Consider the following 25,881-nt stretch of genomic DNA (forward strand, 5'->3'; position numbering starts at 1 on the left):
GCCTATTGTTGCTGTTCTTTGTACAACTGTGAATGCGATCGAAACAGCCGGAGAGTCTGGAGGCAAAATGAGATACCTGGCATCTGAGAAAAAAAGTGTTCTAAACAGATTTCATCGCACCGCATAAAAAGCAATTATGGGGCTTTTCAGATGATAGTAGATGACAGATGTAACAATGCTGAGCTAAGAGGAGCAACCTTTTGTCACTACAGCTCAAGAACAGAGGCATCCCAATATTTTTCATTCAATTTCATCACTCTGTCGTTAACATATGAATAGATTACGGACTTCATAAATTCAGGTGTAAATAGATTTTTCTCTAAAAGTGTTCATTGAATTGTTGATATTCCATTTAATAAAAAGATGAAAATATATTAACGCAAAACTGAGGCAATATAATTTGAATTAACAAATAATCAAACAAATGAAAACACTGTTCAGTTCAGCATAAACAATCATTCTCTTTGGACCCATCTGTCAAACATCATCATTTTGAGAGCCAGTTATCACTACACAACAGCTATTATTACCATAGTTGGGCCTTAGCGCCCCATTTCATACAAGAACCCAAGTTAAAATGCCAGTGGTGGAGATTTTTATTTTTAAGATGAAAACTCATGAAGTATTTTGCCTCGAGTGCACTCTCTACCAATCGGCGCCGAGGTCCCCGGGTCTCTGAAATGAAAACACATTGTGAATCAGCCCCGACCACCTGTGGATGTGTCTGCATGTGCAGAATATGAAAGCGAAGCTGCTGCAAACTTATTAAAAAAAGTTTCACCGAACCAATGAAAGAGTTTTGGAGAAATAAGCCGTTACTTGATTGACAAGCAGTCACAGTGAAGCCCACGTTACCGTCTTTTAAAAAAGTTATGAATACAGTTTGGATAAGTTATACAACTTTTTACAGAACTTTATCTCCACACCGAAACTTTGTGGCTTCTTCCTGATATGCAAATCAAGATGCTTCACGCAGAGGTTTTTGAAATAGTGGATACTTTAGTGTTTCCCATCTGATGGTTTCATTTCTGGACTATAAATACATTTGATTACCGACCATGGTATAAGCGGAAAAACACCCTCCCCAGTGTAACTTCTCGGATATTATACCCATACTTGCCCACCCTCCCAATTTTCCCAGAGACTCCCAGTTCTGGTTTTCCTCCTGGGGTCACAATTCTCCCGTATTTCTCCCGATTTTTGACACATCAAAAGCAAATAATTGTGACATTTTCACAATAAAAAGTTTGTTTTGATACTTGAACACTGTAAAAATACAAGACAATAAGGATACAACATCATCAGCAAAAAGTCCCATCTGCGCTGTGTGACTGACAGGTGAAAGTGAAAAAAACACAGTGAAAAAAGATGCATTACTGTTGACCGCAGTGAAGCAAAGTTAAAGCTGATGTAAATCAGACTGTTATCTAGAAGGAAAGAGACGTTGAGTGTGAAGAGCATCTGTTTGGTTATTACACAGGTTGAATATGATGTATCAGCCAGATAACAGTGGCCAAGTAAAGCATGACATAATACCTTTATCCTCCAAGGCATATTAATACACTCCATTATACACACACACACACACACATAGCAGCTGTGAGCCCGCTGAGTGTTTATAGTCTCATCGGAGTCATTTATCTGAAGCCTGTCGGTGCCGAGAGAACAAACTGTATTCAAGAAGCAATTCCTCACTGCCAGAGGAGACGAGAGGAGAGGAAAGGAGAGTTTGAACGAAGGGAAGATGGAGGAGAGAGGAAGAAGGAAGGGGTAAAGAGGGACAGGAGGGGAAAGGAAGAAGGACAGGAGAGGAGAAGAAATAATCAATACAGCATAGTATCACAATATTTTGCGTGGCAATATTGTATCGATACACGGACGTCAAGTATCGGTCTTTAGTTATATAAACTATTAACCTCTTAACAATCCGCCGACCTGCCTCTATTATGTCTTCCAGCTCAGTCTTAAAGCTAGAGTGAAGATACTTCATTTGAAACTAAAAAACCAAAGGAATCAATTGGTACCAACCATGTCATGTAACCTTTTCGGGAAGTGGGTTTAAATAACGCTCCAAAGTTACGCTATATTTTGGCGAGGAAAAACTGGCATGGCCATTTTTGCCCAGGAGACCGCTGTTTGTGTCCAATGTGAGTCACGTAACTTCCGTACTTAAGTAACGCCACTTCCAAGGTATTTTCCTAAACTTAACCAAGTAGTTTTGTTGCCTAAACCTAACCAAGTAGTGTCCTGTAAAGTCAGACATTGACACGTGTTGCTTGACATTTGTAGGAAAATGCACAAAAAAACGAGGACTAACTTTTCATTAGATGTCATACGAACCGTTGTATGAGGATACTTGTTTTGATACACAATTGTAGGTCTGTTGTAAACATATTAACCATCTAGAGTTGAACATGTAAGAGGAAAAGTGCAGCACGTGGCCTAAAGTAAAAGAAAATGAACAGGTGCTTTATGATGGTAAAGTGTTCAACAAGGAGCAAAATATTTGTATCTTATGATTGTGATTGTTTACAAAATTGTTCCTGGCATCTAAAATACTCAAAAGGACTTCAATTTTCACAATAAAATGGTGAAAAAACCTTGACCAAATCAATACGAGTGGAACTGAAACTAAATGAATAATAATCTCAAATGTCCAAACCCGCACGAAAAATTAGGAATAACTTTTCGTAAGATATCATACGAACTGTTGTATGAGGATACGTGGAGAAAGAACAAGTAGGAGAAGAAGGAGAGGATAGGACAGGGAAAAGGAAATGATAGAAAAGGGAAATAAAAGAAGAAGAGAAGACAGGAGATTGAGAAAGGAGGGGATATAAGAGGAAAAGTAAAGATTAAAGAAATGAATGACTTTTATTAGAGGAGAAGAGAAAATGAAGAAGAAAACGAGGAGAAAGGAATGGGAATGGAGGATGAAAGGAAAAAAAGACTGTAAAGACAAAAGCAAAGGAGAGGAAGAAGAGGCAAAAAAAGGTATAAAAGTAGTAAAGAATGGAGAGAGAGATTGGAGAATGAAGAAGAAGCAAATAAAAACAGAAGAGAGGGAAAGGAAATGAGATGGAGAGAAGAAAAAGAGAGCAGTGTTTGTCAGAGATTTTATATTTATACTGGATCTTTCCATCTCCAGCTCTGTAAATGACAGTCAACATGATTTATGTCAGAGTGTTTTAAAGCCTTGACTTAATAGACCACTTCCATCATTCCTGACGTGCTGCTGTACCGTATGAAGGCTTGCACCTCCTGCAGTGAGCAGAGAAAACACACTCTCTTTCACTGTGGACTCATGTAGATGGTATGCATACTGAAGGGTTTTGTTACAGACGATCTGCAATAAAACACTCAGGTGGTTAAACACACACTGCAGTAAAGTGATCTCAACTGTGCTGAACAGTGGGGGAAAAAAAACACTTTTAAAATAGTGTTTAAAGATGAGCTAAATTCTCCTCATGATACTACAGATTCGTCTATATTTTACTGTTTTTCAAAAGACGTGACAGCATTTCTTTTATAGATGCATCATTATATGATATCCTTTCTTTCTCTCTATGATTTTAAGGGTTCTTCTGCTTCTTTTTGTATTTCTCTAATGATGTGGTTTGCTTTCTAAAAACACACAAGCGCAGATACATCAGCATTCAATCTCTCTCTCTGTGACAGACACGCACCGAAACGCTCCGCACTTCAATTAAAAGTTAATTGTCTTTTAGCATCTTGCACTGGATGGAAAATTAGCTCATTTAATTATATCTTGTCATCTCATTAGGAGAGAGATTATTTCCGTGTGACAAATGGATTTGATAGGTGCAGCTGAGTGTGTTACAGTGTGTAGCGTTCCATATCTGAGCTCCTTCAGTCAGAGAGTCAAAGTTTCCTAAATGGAGATATGATGAGGTTTAGTCACAACTCTGATGAGGAAGAGGGTTACTGTGGCAGCAGAGACATATGTGGAGGATAAAAAGGGACCAGCTGAAGGGTACTAAACAATATGAATATAATATTTATGGATATATATATATTAGTGATATAGATTTTGGTCCTAAGTTTCTAAAATGAAGCATCTGCAAGTCGAACACATTGAAGCTTTTTGATATTTTTCTGCTTTCTCACTGTTGGTTTTTGTGTGCGACTATGATGCTGCGTCAGGGCTCAGACAGATGATGCCTCTCATGCAGTGTTTTTCACCCATTTGGGCTTTTCATTTGACTTGGCCAGTAAGATTCTGGGTGACTTTTGATAATTTGGGTGACTTTTTGTACCACTTTGGGTGGTGTCCCCCAAATTATGATTGAGATTGGCAAGGAGTTCAAAAAATGGTCGAGAATCCAAATTCTATATATTAGGGATGCACCGATACCAGTATTGGGTCAGAAACTGAGCTTTATGTTCTCGTAAAACTACTCAGACTTTTACTTTTATTGTGACGTTATCCAAGAGACTTGGTGTAGATCATTTTACAATGTTGTACGTGTGGTTTTGTAGTTATACTACTAAAACAGAAGATCAGAGATGCATCTTAGGCAGTGGGCGATTTGTTAAATTTTAAGAAGGGACAGACCTGGTTTGTTTTGTTCACCAACGACTGTGAACAGTGAACCGCACCATGAACGACTCTTTTGTTTCTGTATATTAGCTACTGTAATTGTATAGTTTAAAGAATATCCAAGATGAAACTGAAAGAAGGGCGGGACTCAGATGAAAAGTCACAATTACAAATACTTCAGCACCACGGACAGCACCATGGATTTATCAATACACAGCACAGTTAGGCTGCTGATACTTCAGAGCCATGGTTGGTGCAGGCTCCTCCATCAGGTAAAAGCCTAACATATTTAACCAAACAACCCCTCTGCCCTCTGCACTATCTGCTACTAGGGGTTGAGAGGAGGGCAGGTTAACATGGGGGATGGTCATTTTGATCCTTTTGCTAACAAGGGAGGAGACATCCCACCTCATTACCCCTCAAATTACCTTCTAGGACAAACACACTGATATTCAGCTCTGCAGGGAGGATGGTTAAAAACTGCTTTCCTAAATGGAAATAGAAATTGTGCCTTGAAAAGGCAAAAAAAAAGTGGAGTTAAAACCACAAAGATTAATTCCAGCAGCCAAACATTGATCTTTATTTCCCTGCTTTTATTAAACTTTGAAAATTGTTAAAAATGTTTATTATATTGTCTATTGTAAGGAACACTTGCAAATTGAATGTAGTAATATGAAATCTAAAGTACTTACTGGTGGGTTTAAATGCCTATAATTCTTAAATAGATTTTCCTCTTTCAATGTGGCGTCAATTCCTCAAAATCAAACAGCCGAGGCTCGTCTCTACGACAACCATTTTGTACCAATGTTCAGCAGTTACACGGGGAGAAATCCATCATCGATGAAGCACAGAGACCAATTTGCTACAGCCACAAGACACTGAGTTTTGAGTAAAACAGCATGTGTTTGTGTGGTGGGAAATCACCAAGTGTGGACGCAGTAGATGAGGCTGGTTGATTGGAAGTGGTTTGATGATCTCTCTCTCTCTCTCTCTCTCTCTGGAAGTTTTAAGCACTCAGACGGTCTGACGTGCTTTAGGGATGTAGAAAATGTTATCACACTCAGCAGGTTGGGTTTTTCCTGGCGGAACAAACAGCAGCCTCTCTTCATTATTCACTGAGTCCTCTCCAGCTGTGAATATTACCTTTGGCTGAAAATATACAGCTGCTGCTCAGCCTCCTGCTGCTCTGTTTGTTCTGGAGGCTGGAGGAGAGTCGGTCAACATTCACAGTCATAATACTGTACATACACAGATACATACAGTATATAGAGCTTATGGACACACATACACACACACACACAATATATTGGGTAATGCTGGTGTGTTATTCTGTCTGAAGATACAAGTCGCTGCAATATATTCAAACAAAATATGTTAGACAGCTTCGTACATCACTCCCAAGGCTAATAAAAGAAGAAACTAAACAATTCATAGTCAAGTCAGCACACTGACACACTGACAGCTGTTGTTGCCTGTTGGACTTGAGTTTGCCATGTTATGATTTGAGCATATTTTTTATGTTAAATGCAGTACCTGTGAGGGTTTCTGGTCAATATTTGTCATTGTTTTGTGTTAATTGATTTCCAATAATAAATATGTACATGCTTTTGTATAAAGCAGCATATTTGTCCAACTCCATGTTGATTAGAGTATTAAATAATTGACAAATCTCACTTTAAGGTACATTTTGAACAGATAAAAAAGTGAGATTAATCGTGATTAAATATTCGAATCTATTGACAGCCCTAATGTGAAACAGACGTTCCTTTTTGTCCTTTTTTCTCCTCTTATATTCCCTCTTTCTCTTTAACCCTCACCATTTTATTTGTCTTTCCCACACTCCTATTTTTCCTCCTTGTCTACATCTCTTCTCATAAATATGTTTGTTTTCATCTCTGCATCATATTTCCACCAGCTTTCAGTGTGTGTGGCATCTCTATGTTGACCTGAAGCAATACCACACACACACACACACACTGTCGCCACTCATTGGTGTGTGTGTGTGTGTGTGTGTGTGTGTGTGTGTGTTTGTTAACTTTATGTGCCTGTGTGTGTATTCATATGCAGAGGAGATAAAAAGAGAAGGAGATAACAGGTGTGTGTTTGTCGGAGAGGAAGAGAAACGATGGAATGTGTTTATTTGCATTTTCATTCCAGTGTCCATATTTGTGTCTGCATCAGTGTGTGTTTGTGTGTGTGTGTGTGTGTGTGTGTGTGTGTGTGTGTGTGTGTGTGTGTGTGTGTGTGTCTGGACTGCATTGTCTAGCGGATATAAACAAAATCAAACAGAGAAATCCTAACAGGAAGCCGTGCTTTCAGGCCGCTGGGTTAAATGCTGCTATGATGCTGTCAGCTGCATTCGACCACAAGCTCACAACAAACAACTGCAGCTAACACTCCACACATGCTCACTATCTGGCTCTACTTCCACAGTATGATATACTGAGCTGAGTAGAAAACTTATATTAAAAAAAAAATGCATGTACATTCAGTTCATGCCCAAAAAAGGATTTCCCTCTACTTACTCTAACCAAAAATAGACCCGTACAAACCCAAAGAATTTAATCCCAAAACAAAGTTTTGGAAACTGTGCATTTCCCAACCCCAACATTAATTTTGTCTTTGTGTACAAATATGGTAAACGTTTTTGATTTCACTTCATTATATATTTGTCTTAAATTTCCATATTTCCTTGACAAATGTTCCTGTTGTTGTTTATTGTTTATTTAAGGATCCCTATAAGAAGCATATCTGTGTGCCTCTTCCTGGGGTCCTGAACATAGAAATACAATACAGACCATTAGAATAGAATAGGAGTAGAACGGACATTCCCATTCAAATCAATGTAGCAGGATGGTCAGAGCAGCGGCCATCCGGGCTAAATCCGTATAAACTAAACCGACTTGTGTCAAGTCGCGGACTCACTGCGGGGAGGTTTTGCAGTAACAACTGAAACAATCAGTGAAGTTGTAACATTACGAAGCACAGAGAGCGAGATTTAAAGAGTAAAAAAAAAAATTTAACACTTTGATATTGCCAGATGACAACTTTGTTTGCAATCAGTGTCGCATTAAAGCATGATGGAGCTATCTAACTGGAAGACAGCTGGCTTGTTAGCTAGCTTTCTAATTCTGCTTACATACTGTAGGTAACAGAAACGGCAGCGCTGGGTCGGCCCCACTGACTTGTGTTCTGTTGGCACCATAACAACCAACAACAATGGCCATTTTCTTTTGTACAAGCCAAATTATCACGGAAAACAGTTCAATGTGCATTCTACTCCTATTCTATTTCTATGATACAGACATACAATAAAAGTACAGACAACTTCAGATATTAAACCGATCCGCCAGCTAAACAGATACACAAAAGACAGAAATTAAGGATGAAGACTTTAACGTGAAAACAGAAAGAGAATGACACTTAACAGATGAGAAAGTGATACTAAAGCAAGCAGAATAAACAGATAAACGAATAAAGGATTTGAGGATATTAAAATAACATAACAAACCAACCCGATCTCATGGGAAGGCACAACATTTTAAGGACATTCCACGTGTCTTGAGAACACATTTTGAACTTTTCGTGTGTCATTGCTATTGACCTGTTATGAAAATGTGTTCTTGGAGCTGGGAGCTTTAACCACGAGGCCACAGCCAAGTTTGACAGGTAGTTGGTACTATTGAAGCGACACAAAGACATGTTCTGTCATCTATGTAGAGACTAAGTGTGCTAAAGGGATACTCCTGTCTACCACTGTTTGACTTTTGGGTCAATCAATGCGACAAACATGAAAACTGTTGGAGCTTTTTGAATATCAGTTCACTTTAATTCCACTGCTTTCACAGGAGCCAGTTTTAAAAAAAGAAGAAAATGCCACAAAGGCGCAGCCTGGTATTTTGAAAGGGCTGTTCATTTATTACAGGTTTGAATGGTTTCCATAGCAGCAGGTGTCACTGGGTGCAAAGTAAGCGAGCTGTGTGAACCACAGGGTTATACTAATATTGTGTGCAGTGTGGAATAGATCATTTGATGCTGTTTTATAACCCTTGTTGTCTTATTTATTTGATTTTATACTTGTCATAAAGTTCAGAGTTATACATATGTGACTATGTAGGCGACGTGAACATATGCTCGAATGCATCTGCATACAAACATATCTAAATACGTCATGTACACGTGCTTATGTCCATACAAATACATGCATGTACCTATATGCAATTACAAACACACACAGTCATATACAGTACATGCACATATCCCTCAGTAAACTGGCTGCTCTCTCCATGTTGAGCAAATCTAGATAATCCTCCAGCCATGACTCCCTTAAGAAGCAAGCAAGTATCAATCTCTTAACCTGTAAGGCAACCTAATGTCCAAAAGAGTACAATCATGGGACTACTTATGTTATCAGGCTTTGGACATAACTCCAACTATGAGTTGCGCAGTTTGTCGCAAGTTTGAGAGCAAAGTGGATCAAACTTGACAATTAACTTTAGTCTTTGTTGTTATTTGATAACTATAGGTGCAAGTAAAAATTGACTTTGGGCAAGTAGATTTCTGACCCCAAAAAAAAACATTAAATGAACCCTGAAGTTGTTTTTGACTTTTGACTTTAGACAGTAGTTAGACTATCAGCTTTTTAGATGAGACATTTGTTGACTATGTAGGAATGTTGGGTAGGCCTCCCTGTAGTTTTTTATTTTTAGTGGCTGATATCACAGCTTGTTTCCTCCTTCTGTGACAGCTCCTCTCACTCAGTCTTTCATTCGTCAGCCTGTCTCTCTCTCTCGCTCTCTCTCTCTCTCTCTCTCTCTCTCTCTCTGTCCACTAACGAGCTGTTCAGTTCCTCGCTTCCTGCTAAAGTCTGGCGGGGTTTCTTCAGTCTCATGGCTCGTTATGTCCACATGACTGACTCCGCGTCCCCATCAAAAGCAGACAGATCGGGGTAGAGCTCATTAAATGTCAGACCACCAGGCCACTGACGGAGTGTTTTGATATGGGTATGATTTGACTGCATGTGTGTGTGATAGTGTGTGAAAAAGCGGGACGATGACTGATTCGCCATGGTGATATGAAAACAGTGTGTACTTAATGTGTATGAGTCAGTATCTTGTTCATTTTTTCCTTCGCTGGCAGCTGCTCACTAAGTGTTTTGATCGATGCATCGGTTCGTCCAAACCTCTGGTCCAGCTCATGATTTCTTGATATTTTCACCATCCTCAGAGTGATTTCGTTGACATATTTGTATGGTGCCCCCGTCAGATGGACTTTTCTTTTATCAGCATTTTGATCCATCACAAGATATCTCGACACTACTCTCCAGGTTGAGGTTAAATTGTATATGTATGTATAGTCACGATCCTAGAGAATGAAGCCTTCCACTTTGGGTTCTCCATGAGCTTCTGTGAACACAGGATTATCTAATAAAAGCTGATTGCCGTCAGATTTACTGACCACATTCATGCTCCTCGTAGGATAAACCCTTGATTTTAATGACCCTCGTGACTTTTGCTGCGGTGCCACCCTGAGGACAAACTTTACATTTTAAGCTCCAACCCTCGGTTCACACTTCCGGCCTCAAACACTGGAGACGTAAGAGTGCGCCATTCATTGTGATTTGATAACCTGTTCTCACTCCCAACTCGTCAAATACCGCAGCTTGGTCAGTGGTCCTCTGCATCTGATACCGACGCACTGAGGCAACCTTTAGTGTCTGTATGAGACGCACCGGACGTAGTATAAAGAGCGAGAAAGTCCATGTAGGGCGGCTGGGAAGGAAGGATGGACGGGTCAAACAACTTTCACCCAAGAGACCACTGTTTGTGTCCCGTGTGAAGCCAAGTCAACATTGACTTATTTTACTGTAGGCAGTACATAAGGGGTTTACATTATAGTTAACGGAACGCCTGGTGCGTTTCATACCGGCGCTGAGGTGTGCACCAGTATACACTGGTAATGCTAAACACGCTCACAAGCTTTAGGGTGGTTGTATGTGTGAACATTAGAATAACATTGAAGAGTATCTCGCTGTTTGTGTGCATTGTTTTAGCCCATATATGACAAAGATTCATATATTTTGATAAACTTTGATGCTCGTAGTTTTTACATACATATACAGACACACACACATAAAAGTCTTGTCTTGCCTGCTGTCTGATGGGTCGTCTGGGTGTAAACTAACCTTGTTTTTCCCTTTCTCTCTCTCTCTCCCTCCCTCTCTCTCCCTTCTTCCTCACCTCCTTTTGTTTCTTCCCACCTGTTGCTCCTCTACTTTCTTTTTCCTTTTTTCCCCCTCATATTTCCTTCCTTTCCCTCTTACCTTTTATGCTCTCTTCCTCCCATTTTACTTCCCCACACATTTATTCCCTTCCTCTTTTTTTTCTTCCTACGTTTTCCTTCTAATTCCCTTCATTCCTTCATTAATTGTCTTGATTATCCACTTTGTTTTAACCGCATCCCTTATTTGTCTTTTTTCCAATTTTCTTCCTTCCTCTTCACTTAATTTCATCCCTCTGTTTCTTCTTGGTGTTTATTGTTTTTCTCCTTCCCCCTCTTTTCCTTATTATTGTTCCACCCTTCTCATTTCCTCTTCCCTTATTCATCTCCTGTTTGCCTCAATTTTTTCTACTTTCTTTCTATCCATTATTTAATCTGTATATCCTTTACTGTTTCTTCCTCTTCTCGTTCTTCCTTTCTCTACCCTTTCATTTCTCCTCCTCCTCCTCCACCTCCTCCTGTGTCTCCAGCGGCTGCTCCTCTGCCTCCAAGCTGCTGCTCTGGTTCTGCAACACCAGGCCAGTGCCTGTCTAGCTGCTGTATGTGTAGGGCGTCTCAAGGCTCTATCAAGTGAGTCTGCAGCCTCAAACACTCACACAGGAAAACACACACAAACACAAACACACACTGAGGTCAGATGTTTCAGCTCTTAGCAGGGGTGCACATCTAGAAATGTTTCATCTGCATTAATATAGAAAAATGACGCCTCCACCACGTCCTACAATGCCTTGATGATGCTAATACAGCGTTGAATTAACTCGTTTAAATACAAAAGAACATAATTTCAGTCTTGTTTCTCTGAGAAAATGAGGCATTTGCTTTCTTACAGCCTCTGTGTGCAGGAACTTTTTGTGATTACAGCATCTTTCAAAATATTCTGACGGTATGAGTTCTTGTTTGTGAAGAAGGAGACAATCCCTATGAAAATTGGTGCCGACTACATCGGGGCAAAGTCTGCATGTGGTGGCTTTAAATCTGTTCTGATATGTCAAATCAGTATCCTTTTTACAGTTGTACAGGGTGAATTTCAATAACCAAAAACGTGGGGTGTGATTCAATAGTTACACAAAGTCCTAATGTAGCATCAACCCATCACTTTTTGCTTCTTGAGTGATAATTTGTTTATACTTTTCATGTTGTTTTTTTTAATTAACAACACGAAAAAATTACAAATATTGTCCAGAAACCCCCACATGACCTGCATTTAGCATAAAAAATATGCTCAAATCATAACATGACAAACTCAAGCCAGTGTGTCAGTGTGCTGACTTGACTATGACTTGCCCCAAACTGCATATGCTTATCATAAAGTGGGCATATCTGTAAAGGGGAGACTCGTGGGTACCCATAGAACCCATTTACATTCACTTATCTTGAGGTCAGATGTCAAGGGACCCCTTTGAAAATGGCCATACCAGAGTTTGGAACATTATTTAAGCTCCTTCGTGACAAGCTAGTAAAACATGGTTGGTACCAATGGATACCTCTGGTTTTGTAGTTTCATATGATACCAGTATCTTCACTCTTCACAATCTCATTAGCTTTAAAACTGAGCCCGCTACAACCTAAAAGTAATTTCCTTAATGCTTTGAAGACATTAGTGGCGTTCAAACAAATTTGCGTTAACGCGTTATCGCGTTAACTTTGACAGCCTTTATTATAGTGTGATACTAAAGCAAGCAGACTAAACGGATAAACAAAGAATTTAAGGATATTTACATAACAAAAAAAAACAACTTGATGTCTTAGGAAGGCGTATAAATAGCATGATATTTTAAGGACATTCCGCATGTCATGATAACACATTTCAGGCTTTTCACGTTTCATGTAACGCCAGTAACAACGTGACCAGCTCGTATCTTCACTCTAGCTTTAAAACTGAGCCTGCTACAACCTAAAAATTGCAAGTTGCGTTCAAGAAATTAGTGGCGTTAAAACGAATTTGCGCTTTAACTTTGACAGCCCTAGTTCATTCACAACAGCAATTGTTTCCATCTTGCTCCTCTTTTGTTTTTTTATTTTATTTTCCTCCCGCCTTTCCTCATTTTCCTTACCTCTCTTATTCCTTTCCACCCATTTCTCTTCCCCTCTTAACCGTGATTTATGCTTGCTGCATCCGCAAGTGTCGGCATGGCCAAAGTGACGTCACATCGTCAGATACTTTGCAGGGCGTTCCATGTTGCAGGTTTTCACCGAGCCGTGCATGTCCAAATTTTTGTAACTACGCGGACGAGGATGGGCGGAGAATATAGAGAACTTTTAGGAGCTTTGAGAATGTCTGTTTGCCGCGATTAGAAACCCACATGGAGTATAAAAGATCCAAATGTTTCCTTGTCACAGTTCCACGTCAGCGTCATTGCGGAAAGCATAAACAAAGCTTAACAATGGCTTACACTCTCTCTCTCTTTAGTTTGAATTCTCTTTCTTCTTTTCTCTTATCATTTTGTTTGTTTGTGTTTGACCCGGCTGCTAATCTTCTCTGGCTGTTGATCTGATTCCTGTTTCCTCTCAGAGCCGATATCTAAAAGGAGAATATAGTGAAGTGTCTTATCTGTTTACTTGAAAATCATGACCTTGCACAAATAGATTTTTGTTAACAATTTGGGCTTTTAATCAACGTCTATTCTCTAAATGTGAAAGTCTCTTTCAACAGCCATCTCCTTTCATAAATGCTGCTGAAGGCTCTCAAGATAAATAATGTTTTCCCTGAAATGTTTCTCGATCGTTACTTTACGCTGTGAGAAGGACGAGGAGATGCAGACATTGTGAGGATAAGTGAAGTGCAGATAAGCGTGACAGTGGTGAAGCTTTTTCTCTACCGCACGGCTCTGACAATAGATTCCTCTCAGTGTTATTGACTGAAGTGCCTGTGTGTTCATTTGTAAAACTCACACAGGGACACAAATACAAAATGCGGTCTGTGGGTATTCTCATATTGAATACCCGAGAGTCTCCACTTTTCTGTCCTTCGTATTTTTTTCATTGAAGCGTTTGTAAAATGCAGTAAACACATGGAAACACCAAACAGTAGCATATAAAATGAAAGTTTGAATGTGTAATATTATTCATGTGCACTGCTTCTTCTGTCAATGAAGGCATAAAAAGACATATTGGCTGTTATCTATGTATTCAGTGATTGGCATTGCTGCTTGCATGAGGAAATTATTTGAAAAGCTGTGAAACTACTTCTTCTTCCTTCTTCTAAAACACGCTGGCAACAAGGGAAGCCACTGTGTTTTAGGGATAAAAAGAAGGAGGAAGCATGTTCAAGAAGAATACACACGGTGTAACTTTATAAACATCATTGTTGAAAGTGTTAACAAAAAGACGCACAGCTTTTCATGGTTTTGTACTCACCTCCACCACAAGGACCAATACATTTGCTTTTCCAATATTGGTCTCACGTCGCCTTTAGCAGTTGGATTTTTCATGTTTATGTCTTCTTGTACAGCATAACATCACCACAGGAAGGTAATGTAATTACATTTTCATGAATAATTAAATATAGGAAAATAGAAAAAAGTTTAATTTCCAAGTGTAAGATGCCAAACAATATATCATTTTTTTCCATTTTGTTTTTCTATAAATAATAAGTCAAATGCTGTTTGATATTGCAGAAGTTTCATTACTCTATTACAAGTTTTACTTTTTATTTTTTTTAAATGAATAAGTTTCAGTTTCAGCAGTCAAACACATTAAACGTTTTTGGACCAAACAGTTCTGGGGAGCTCCCCCGAGATCCACCTTCAAACCTTCTGTTTGCATTTGCAACGTCAATAGGAGTTCGCTACGTTCACTACAAGCTCTCTTAGCTTTTTGTAATAAGAGGAATAAATAAACAACTCTGTTACCTGCCACAATCATATAAACCCAAGCAAAATAGCTGTCACAAAAGTACCTGTTGCGACTTAAATTCAAGAAAGGAGCTATTCAAGTGTTCGTACTTGGAAGTTTAACCTCAAAAACAATTATCCGCTGAGTTATAGACGTCTCTTTCGCAATGTAAATCTATAGGAAAAAGTATTTTTGGGCCCAATGGCATCATGTGACGTACACAGAAGTTGTGGTACCGCAGTTTGGCCACTACAAAGATTTGCTTCACAGCCCGGTGCTCATCCTGGGGGCTTGTTTTCTACAGTAGCCCAGAACAGACAAACTAAACACTGGCTCTTGGCCCTTTCACGTTTCTTAACCTCACTGCTAGATGCCGCCAGATCCTACACACTGCACTTTTAAGTCATTGACAATTTCTCGTTTAGTTTGGGAGGTCTAATTACGTCACTCCTTAACGCTGTTTGTCTCCCTGAGGGGTTGTTAGACAAACACACACACAAGCAAACACACGCTGTATATTCATATTCAAAAGTGTCAATTACATACATGTTTCGAAATGTCTCTCTCTTGAACACAAACACAGACATTTCAGTGGGTTGATCAAACTGAAAGTGTGTGCGTATGGAGTTGAGAAAAGGGATGCTGGGTATTTCAGCTGGATTTCACAAACACACAGCATTGTATTTTATCCCGCAGACTTTCTGCTGACATGCGGAACATGTCTAAATGTTTGCAGACCTGTCGCTGACTTTCCGCTGCTCTGCTCTTGTTTTTCTTTCCATTGTGATTTTCATTTTGTCTTGTCCTGACACGGATACCAGACCTCCGGACGGAACAGAGTAACCTCACGATACCATCTGACCGATGCTAAACTGCGGTCACCGGCTGTCCTGGAGGTGAATGTGTGTTTCTGATAGACATGACAGAGAGCATAAGTGCTGCAAGTAATACAGCCAGCTCAAAGATGCCGTCTCCTCTGTTTGTTGCAGATGGCAGCGCCATTTTCAGAGCTATAAGTGTGAAAGTAGTCATAGCTCTTTAAATGGTACTGCTGTATGCACTCAACTAACCAGCCAGCTGTGGAGGAAGTCTTCATGAAGATCTCTTTCTTTCTTCTTTTTCAATCAGAAGTGGGACATGCAGTAACTTTGACCAGCAGGGTCAGTAGGGATCCCCTTATGGTTGCAGAGATGCTGTAATTATCAAACATATGACAACTTTTGATGTCTTCGTTGCTGCTGTTGTGGATGAATAAATCGTCATAAAGCATGTTTGAAGAAAAGACATCACAAGAATTGATACTTTGGACAGTTTACTACTTAAGTGTGTGCTTGAGCTGTAGAGATTCTGGGTGTGCTGACAGTTTATGAATGAGGGTGTGGGAGTGATGTTATACAGCTTTGGTCCTCTCAAACTGTCAGACAGTCGGTCATGTGTCAGTCAGGAGCTTCTTTTCACACACTGGGCTTCTTTTTCTCCTTATGTTGAAAGAAAGGTGCTGAGCGCTTCACATATCTTTGTGTCAGAATTGTGAAATATTCAGATCCCAAAAAGAAGAAACTGACATTGTCCCTGGCAGGGGAGACCGGGGTAGTGAGTGATGCTCTCTTACTGTCACAGGACCTGTCAAGGCTGGAGTTCAGTGGAAGGATGCTGAGGCCGGGGCATAAGCCAAACATGAATGTGTTTATTAACTGCAGTTTGACAGTGTAAAGATTTGTTTTAGAGCTGCAGCGTTTAGTCGACTAAGTGATTAGTCGATCGAGAGAAAAATAATCAACAACTATTTTGAAACAAATCGTAATTAAAAGTAATTTTTCATGCAAAAATGTCTGTTTTCAGCCTCTCAAATATGGAGATTTTCTGCTTTTCTCTGTTTCATATCATGTTAAAGTGAATATATTTGGGTTTTGGAATGACAAAACAACACATTTAAAGACGTCATCATGGACTTAGCGAAACTGGGATGGAAATTTTTCACTATTTTCTTGTTCACATATTTTATAGACTAAACAATTAATCGATTAATCTATTATCTATAGATTAATCGATAATGAAAATAATCGTTAGTTGCAGCGCTATTTTGTTAAGTGATTTCATCACAGAAGTATTATTTTATGTTAGCTAAAGCTGAAAGACTTCCAAGGTTTTAGTCCAATTTAAAAAACAAAAATCAGAAGTTTTCTGACAAAAATGTTATCTTGAAAGCCAAAATCTACTTTTACAGGATGTCTTTATTTTTAATTAAATTGTATTTAATCTGTCATTTTTCAATTATGCAACTGAAAGGCTGTTAAAGTGGTTGGATTCTAGTTATACAAGAATAATCCTTGCATATACAGAACTGAAGCACTGTGTTTGTGTGTGTGTGTGTGTGTGTGTGTGTGTGTGTGTGTGTGCGTGTGCGTGTGCGTGCGTGCGTGCGTGCGTGCGTGCGTGTGTGTGTTTGCAAGTAAACATTGACATTAGCATTCACTGTGTGAATGTTTTTGCTGTAGTTTTTTTCATATTTGTGTGATAGAATTACGGTGTGTGTTTGACATGCCGTGCGATTGGCTGCTCTTTGGCGTGCAGCAAACCCTGGAGGAGCTGTTGGACACTTTCTTACGACTAAACAACATTATTGCAGTGTGTTTTTCATTTTCACTGGCCACGCATGCTGACTTTTATTGCAGTAGACTTTAATGTGTGCTGATGGCGATGGTATAGGGTCTGTATGGAGAATCCATTATTGTAGCCATTCTACTTGGAAATAACAGCACACAAGAGAACTGAAGGATTCAGGTCATTTAGTGACAAAAGTGCATAGTTAAAGATATAAGATGTCTTTTTAATACTCTACAGTTTTTGCAACTTTTTGTATTTTTTTGTTGTTGAGAACATGGACACAGAGAATCTCTATGTACTTTTAATAGATTATTACATCCAGTGTACATTCACTAGCAAGGACCGCAAGATGTGTCAAAAGAAAAACATGATTGGTATGCGAGGCTTGAACTGCTTGTAGTTCGTCCGCTTTGCCAGAGGCGTTGTGGGGAAGCTTCAATAGGGAATCCGTTGTAGCTCCCGGGCACGGTGAACAGGTTGTGTCCAGGGTGTGAGGGGTCTGCAGCGATGCATCCTGCCCCTTTCCTGACTCTGGAGGCGTATAAGTCCTGGATGGAGGGCAAACTGGCACCAATGATTTTCTCTGTAGTCCTGACAGTCCGTTGTAGTCTGTTCCTGTCCTGTTTGGTGGCTGATCCAAACCACACAGTGATGGATGTTTGTGTTTTGAAGTTTCCTTGTCGGCCACTGTAGTTCTCCTACACGCTTGGCACACGGGAGAAGTTTTAGTTGGTTTCAATCTGCAAACTCACCGCTGGATGCCGCCCAATCCTACACACTGCACCTTTAACCGCAACCACAATCTTTCACTTACTTTAACCAAAGTGCTTTTAATGCCTAAACCTATCCACAGACAGGACTCTGGATGTGAGCCCCCACCCGTCTCTGGTGTCAAAGTCCTGCTCTACGAATTTTGTGTAATACAAAGTGCTTCCCTTAACCGTCAAAAACGTTGGCACGGGACATAATCCAGGCAGCAATAACATGTCCCTACAAAACGTATGTGGCAATACAAGTTCCTTAAACATGGGAGACAGCTTTCTACTGTAAAGTGGCTGATAGGAGAGTGTACAGCTAAAACTCACTTGGCAGAAGTCAATATGTGTCCACTCACCTGAAATAGTCCCATAAATAACCGCCCGGCAAAGTATCAAAACTGCACACTAGTCAAATTATTAAACTTAGGTAGAGCAGCACATTGACCTCCATTAACTGGATGTGACACTAACAGCCAGGTTGATTAATGGGACAATCTCCCAAAAAGCTTTAAGGCACAGCTTCCTGCATTACTGTATATCTGCGACGGCAGCAGAGCACAAATACACCTTACTGTAAATTCAGCTCTTTCATTGAGTATCAGCGTGACTCCTTCTCCAGGAGAACCACCGAGCAGAGAGCTGCCCTCTATCAGTAACCACATTAAACTGGTCAGGAAGGATTTTCACTTCCTGATTGAATTGGTGTGGGTTGCTGCTGTCGCTAACTTCACCATCTCTCTCTCTCTCCTTTCTGTTTGTTCCTCTGTCTGTGTCCTTTTCCCTCCTCTCACCAAGATACACACAAATCTGTCAACTCTGTCAGGATGAAATACGGCAATAAACAATATAGATGCATCTGGCTCACATCTGCATACACGCACAATATACCTTCAGCATAAAGAATCCATATGTGGTTCACAGCTGCTACATGTGTCTGTCCAGGCCTATTAGTCAAGTTAACGTCCATCATGCATCTGTTTTTCCCATACACAAATATCCTATGTAAATGATGTGTAGTCACATAGAAACAAATTAAGTTATGGACATGTGTTTGGTAATATTTTCAGTAGTTCTAAACATGCAGGTTGAGAGCTCTAAATGGAAAATGGCTCTTGTTCATAGTAAAAACTAAATTTGTCAAAAAATACTACAATATACAATTTCAATACTAATGTTCTGTAGTATCGATACACGGATATCAGCTGCGCATTCTGCTCTCTCTTCTCTCCGACAGGGAGTTGACACACACACCCCGCTATTTATCTTTTAATACAAATTTTAAATTTTATGTCCTTATTGTTGGTGTCAGTTTTTCCTCGTGGTATAGAAAATGGTTTTGAATATTGATATTTTTCAAAGTATTGTAGCATATCGAAGTTAGAAATTCCAGTATTGTGACAACACAAGTAAAAACTTTGCTCAAAAAAGTAGCATAGTTTTATTAAACTCGTCAATTACCGCCTTTTGGTCAGTGGCCCTTGTCGTCAGATACTGACGAACTGAGGCACCCTTTAACATCTGTGTGAGACTTTCAACTAACTCCAATGTAACCCATTCGCGTCATTATTAGATGTAGTATAACGAGAGAGCGATAATGTCTGCTTAGGGAGAAGGTCAGGGTGGATGGGCAGCTCAAAAAAACACATGACTTTCACCCAGGAGACCGCTGTTCATGTCCTGTGTGAAACCAAGCCAGCGTTGACTTATTTTACTTTTACTTTGTTATGTAACTTACGTACTTAAGTAACGGCAGTTACGTAACAAACTTAATTATTTTAACCCAAACGACGATCATTTCCTAAACCTATCCAAGTAGTTTTGTTGCCTAACCAAGTAAAAACAAAAAACAAAGTAATCCTACATTGGAAGTTTATTTTGAAAAGAGACTGTATGCATGTAACTGTACGTTTCCTGTGAACATGGAAGACTGACACGCTATCCCTGACACGTCCAAAACTGATGCTATAAGTAATAGAGCGTAAAAATTTCACACTTTTGCAGAGTATTTGCAGATTTCACAAAGCCAAATTTCAGACTTCAAAGTCTTGAAATCACCCAAATGACACCTCACTCTTGTAAAAAGGTAATCTGACCGAGTAAAAATAAGGGTTATACTAATGTTGATATGTGAATTGTGTAATGAAACATTTATCGAAAACTGGTGTACGTTTGGAGACATGGGGTTACAAGGCCAATGGAAATCTTAAAGGAGACATTTGATTGGTTGCAAGTTTGGAAATGGAGCCTTTAAATACCAAGTGTTTCATTTTATGTTTGTGTCATTTTAACGGTTTGAGTTTACATAAATTCCACTTTGTTTATGCCCTCTGTAAACAATTTATATCATTAAATTCCTCTAAATATAGATATGTGTAAGTCTGATGGTGCAGAGCTCTGCCTAAACAGGTTTAGAGTTATACAGATATTGTAAGCTTCTCAAAGTGTGCACAACAATATCTCCTGAACCTCTGCACACTGTAGTTTCTCTTGGCCCAATAATTAGCAGCAGGATTTCTCACATTATTGACGTATTATTTTTGGAAACACAAAGAGGAGTTTCTCACATCCACCACAGCAACAGCGTCAGTGTTTTGAAAGGTCATCTGCAACGTCTTTAAAGTTAGAAATAATGTGAACTTTTCATCAATGCGTCCTGGTGGCAAAATTGAGCCGTGGGTGTTGCTATGGGTACCGCTGCGACCAATGTGGGTGGCATCACTCTGTGATTGGAAGTAAAGCAGCGGGCACCGATATATACTGTATTAAAAAAAAATATATATATATACAGTATATATATATATATATATATATATATATATATATATATAGTTTCCTTCTTGAATGCTTCTGGGCTTCATGTGAGATGGAAAAAAAGAGAATATGTTTGTTTCCCTCTTTTCCTTCTTTCATTCTCAAGCACACACACACATATTTTCTGTCTCTCTGAGGTTTCATTCATGATTACCGCTCGTCTGTTGATGGAGCTCTGTTTATTTTCTTCTGTCTGAGCATCAAATGAAGACATTTCCCCTCGTCTCACGGGAATACACGCTGCACAAGTGTAATTTTCCCTGCCTTCCAGGTAGAAAGCTCTGCTTGAAATTTTCCATCCTCCCTCCTCGCTGCCACAGCGTCTCATGCAGGCAGCTGGAGAGGGCGAAATATGCAGAGAGAAAAGGAGAGAGATGTGGATTGTGAGGGTATCTGTCTAAAATCTGCCAGTGAAGATTATGGTTCAGCAAGTCCTCATGCCTACATGACAAAATAGGTCAGTGTCTTCCAAATTGACCTACTGATAAACCATCCACCCCGACCTTGCCCCTAAGGAATACATCCCCCTTTGCCACCACAAGTGGGGGTTAGGTTTAGGATTATGTTTCTGTCCAGCTATGTCTAGTAAAACTTAAAATAATAATACAAATACTGTACGTTTGTAATGATAGTCCACGGAAGTCTGCGTAGGGAGGGAGTCGGGGTGGATGGATGAGTCAAACAAACACAGGACTCTCACCCAGGAGACCGCTGTTCATGTCCCGTGTGAAACCAAAAGTCAGTGTTCAGTTATTTTAATTTCCGTCTGTAGTTTAATAACATAACAAACGTAGTCTTAACGTAGTAGGTTGTTTCCGTTAACAACGTTAACCACGTGTTTAAAACCGTTTAAAACAGCGATTGTAATCTGGGAGAAAATATGTTTCCCCCAAAACGTAATTGAGAATGCAGTTTAGTTGTAAGGGAACCTAATGTTGTAGGAGGCAGGGTTGCTACAGTTGGAAACAGATGGACTAACTGACCAACAGACTGACTGATATCACTGTCCTCAGGCCTCGCTACCAACAGGTCAACATGTCAGTGATCAGATTAAACGCTCCCAGTGAGCTGCTGGTATTATTCAAACAGTGACAGCATACAGTATGTCCATGTAGAGACAGATGCTCCTGCTTTCAGTCATTATAAAGGCTTATTTTACATGTACATGAATAACAGTATACAAAGACAAACAGCCGTAATAATGGCATCGGCTCAGCTTTTATCTTCCCACACACAACATGGCCGCATGCCCTTCAGCATTTCTTGATGATAAAACTGTGGCACAGTTCATCAATATATCCCAGCCCGTCACACGAAAAGGCGTGAGAATGACACAATAAGGCAAAAACGTGTAATTAGAACCCTCTTGCATTAAGCGTGTCGTTTGTACGCCATGTAGTCTACATTGACTGCAATGTAAATGCATCTGCGTAAATATGCTACGCTCAGAGCGAGTGACATAGAGTAAAAACTTAGAAAGGCTGCTTCTGGTGGGCGGGCGGGGAGGTCGATGAGTGCAACAAACACTGGACTTTCAACTAGGAGACCGGCGTTTTGTTTTGCAAGTGACGTTAGTGACATTTGTCACGATTTTTCCGTACTTTTGTTACGTTGTTTCCTCACGTATTGTAGTTTATGTACTTATTTTAAGCCCAACCATGATGTTTTTTGTAAACCTAAGTGGTTGTGTTGCCCCCTGCTGGTAGGTTACTGCACTTTCGTACACACACATTATATTCATGCATCGGCGAGGCAAAACGTGACACTGACACGCTGTCCTCTGGTGGACAGGCGGGTCTATTACACGCTTTAGCATGATATCGGTTTCTATGTTGTATGTCAGATTTGATTTTACACAATTGGCTTTGCTGTCAAGTCTTACAATGACAGCCGTTGACCTAATGTTTATGATTTGACTGGATTAAGCTCTACCTGAATACCTTTTGGCTAATATATTTTTGTTTTCAGAAGATAATTCTTTTCAAGCTTGGAAATAAGGGCTTTATAATATAAATCGATTAAAGGTCATATATTACTTATTTAGGTGGTGAATTAGGCTGTTAATGTGCCTAATTTAGTTTATATGTGTGGGCTGTATTTTGTTAATTTTTTGGTTTTGTTTCTAACATTTATGTGAGGCTGTATTTACAGTTAATCCCTCTGTTGGAGATCTTATTGGATTTTATATGTGAAGGCGGCCTTTATAAACTTAAACTTGCATGAGGTCGATATGTGTTTTCCTAGGTAGTTGTGCAGTAAGATATTGGTGGGTGTACTTATCAGTGTTTTTTGGTTGTTGCTGATTAAAGTATCTGGTGGATCACATAAGCAGTGGTTGATGTAAATTACATAAAACTATTCATTCGTATGCCAGACTGGTGGTGGGGTGAGATGTTCAAACCTTTTATTTGACTCCAGTTTCTAATGACGTCCAAAGATTGTTAAAGATGCAGTAAATTAATAGTTTTGTATTCACAAAGGAACAAATGACAATGTGCCAAATGAACGGTAATGTCACCTCGTGTCTGCTGGATGTGTAAACGTGTTAAAAGTTTATTCAGTGAGCCTGAGTGGAGAGCTGATGAATGAATGAATGTGAGGCTACGGTTTTTACCAAACTCTGAAGAGACATAAATGTTCAATGAGGCTTCTGCTGGCGAGGTGGGGACGTAAACACCAGCTGCCTCTGTGTGTGTGTGCTTATTAGTGGGTGTATTTTACATGTGGAACAGAGTATAAATGTGTTTATCCAACTGTCTTTGTGTGCATTCGTGTGCATGTCCACTCATTAGGGCTCCTCTCCTGGCAACATGTCACCAGAGGACAACACTGCCAACGGGCATCTTTCATTATTTAAACATCTCTTCATGTGTTTCTGTTCTGAGGGTTGACAGAGGAACTCTGATGGCTGATTTTGTCCCCAGTCACGCAGAAAAAAACAGCAAACATCGGTTTTAAAACCCAGAGGAACACAGCAGACACGAGATATTTACAAAAGCACGTCAAAACGAGTGTTTACAGTCAAATTACATATCTGGCTTGATGGTGGAGCTTGTCCCCAGTCACTCTGGAAAAAGACAAACATTGGTTTTAAAGTCATTGAGACCATTACCGGCGCATTTCAAAACAAGAGTTTACAGTGAAATACTGACAAGCTCTTTCGTAAAATACCCAGTACATATTTAGGAAGCATTTATTGAAACTTCACAATTTTTTCAATTAAGTTGTTTCTGTCAAAGCCAACCCTGTCTCCTACAAAATGACGTTCCCTTTCAACTAAACGGCATTCTCAGTTTCGAGCATGGATGCATAATAAGAACTGGATACCGGAAGATTGCGTCTTTTCAGTTCAATGAGAATATAGATATAAAACCTCCATGGATCAAAAATTCATGACAGAAAAAGTCATAATCAACCTTGTTTGCTGTTTGAGGTGTCCTGTCAACAGTCTTGCAGACATCTCGTTTATAATGGGGGTCTCGGGGGAACATGCTGGGGGGATTTTTAGCTGATATACCACAAGTGGCCACTGGAAAAAAAATTGGAAGCAAGGCTGAGAGGTGGTGCAGTATCCAGTTCTTATTATACATCCATGGTTTCGAGGGAAGTTTTCTCCCAGATCTCCCGGACAGTCGTCGTTCTAAACAGTTTTAAACATGTGGTTAACGTTGTAAATTGAAACAAAACAAAAAAACTCAACAAAACTACTTAGTTAGCTTTAGCAAAAAAACATCACTAAAATAAGTGAACGTTGACTTTTAGTTTCACACGGGACACAAACAGTGGTCTCCTGGGTGAAAGTCCCTAGAAACGTAATTCATAATTCACTTTTGTTGTATGGGAACGTAATTTTTAGGAGACAGGGCTGGTCAAAGCCTTAAAAGACGATGGAGCCTTTGGTTCTCTCATGGTGTGATGTAGTGTGATTTGAAATTAAACACCCAGCATTTTTGTTATTTAGTGAACAATAAGAGGCAATCAGAATCAGAAGTCAGTTCTTTGTTGCCTTATAGCAGCTTCATCCAGTGATGTTAGACAAGATATGTAATGGTAATTTAGTGTAGATGTACTTAAAATAACTCATGGCACTGAGGTTTCCATGGAAAAAGCATGACTGACTTTGTCCACAGTTGCTTAGAAAGAAGCTCAGAACAAACTACTGAAAATGATCTGGAGTGCAAAAACTATGTTGAAATGGAGAACCCAATCTATATCCATCAAATGAGAATATTTGATAGATAAACTAGATTTATACTTTGCAATTTGATAGTTTGTGCTCAAATTAGCTGTGGTGGAAGAAGCATTCAGATCCTTACATGTGTTAGTGAAGTGCTTAAAGGGACCCTGTGAAGTTATTAGGCCACTAGTAGTGCTAACTAAATGAACTAATCAGCTAGTGTGCACATCGTGAAGTACAAAGTGCAGTATTTCCCTCTGAAATATAAAAGCAGAAGAAATATGGTATTAGTATGAAATTGCACAAAATGGATAGATCTTATTTCTTACATTCCACCACCGCAAATTAACCGCACATTAATAGAAGCAGCCGAAGTGAGTGCAGCAGTTACAGTATGTGCAGACAGAGAGCAGCTCCTGGCCCCGGTTGAACCTTGAACTGTTAGCTCACCTTGAACTGTTAGCTCTTCATGCCGATGCCTCCGGCCAGCCGCCTGCAGTCTGTACAATCTTCTGTGCAATCTTCTTGTGGACAGTGTAGCTATTAGAGCGTCGATGTGAATGTTCTCCCACCAGAAAAACATCTTTTGTCAGTGTAGGAGGAACTCATTTGTCCAGACAACCAAACCGACTGGTTAGCCAACAAGAAATAATGAACATCAAACGCAGTGATGTGAAAATAAAAAGTTTTCATTCCAAAAACGTTCATTTCCATTTTGGGGAAAAATGTTATCATGTGATAGAAGATTACTGTTCGAGAAAACACACTGAACCGCAGGAGTGTTTTGGACACAATTGTCCTCCGAGTCATAACGTTTGGTATTTGGCTGATAATATTCACAGTCATTAACTCTG

General features: G+C 39.6%; 2 protein-coding genes across 5 annotated transcripts in view; both read left to right on the forward strand.

Moving 5' to 3' along the window:
* htr4 (5-hydroxytryptamine receptor 4) overlaps positions 1–25,881 on the forward strand; it is a 165,915-nt gene that overhangs the window by 125,121 nt on the left and 14,913 nt on the right. The window contains exon 7 of one of the 4 annotated variants that reach the window (XM_074649024.1): positions 11,311–11,410. The exons of the other annotated variants lie outside the window; for them this stretch is intronic. Within the exon in view, the coding sequence (XP_074505125.1) occupies positions 11,311–11,374 (64 nt within the window). The 3' untranslated portion in view covers positions 11,375–11,410. The remainder of the gene's footprint in view (positions 1–11,310; positions 11,411–25,881) is intronic. 4 annotated transcript variants of the gene reach the window in all.
* pde6a (phosphodiesterase 6A, cGMP-specific, rod, alpha) overlaps positions 1–25,881 on the forward strand; it is a 221,754-nt gene that overhangs the window by 84,261 nt on the left and 111,612 nt on the right. The gene's annotated exons all lie outside the window — the stretch shown is intronic.

The sequence above is a fragment of the Sebastes fasciatus genome, chromosome 10 (genome assembly GCF_043250625.1).
Source record: "Sebastes fasciatus isolate fSebFas1 chromosome 10, fSebFas1.pri, whole genome shotgun sequence".
In the NCBI taxonomy this organism is placed as follows: Eukaryota; Metazoa; Chordata; class Actinopteri; order Perciformes; family Sebastidae; genus Sebastes; species Sebastes fasciatus.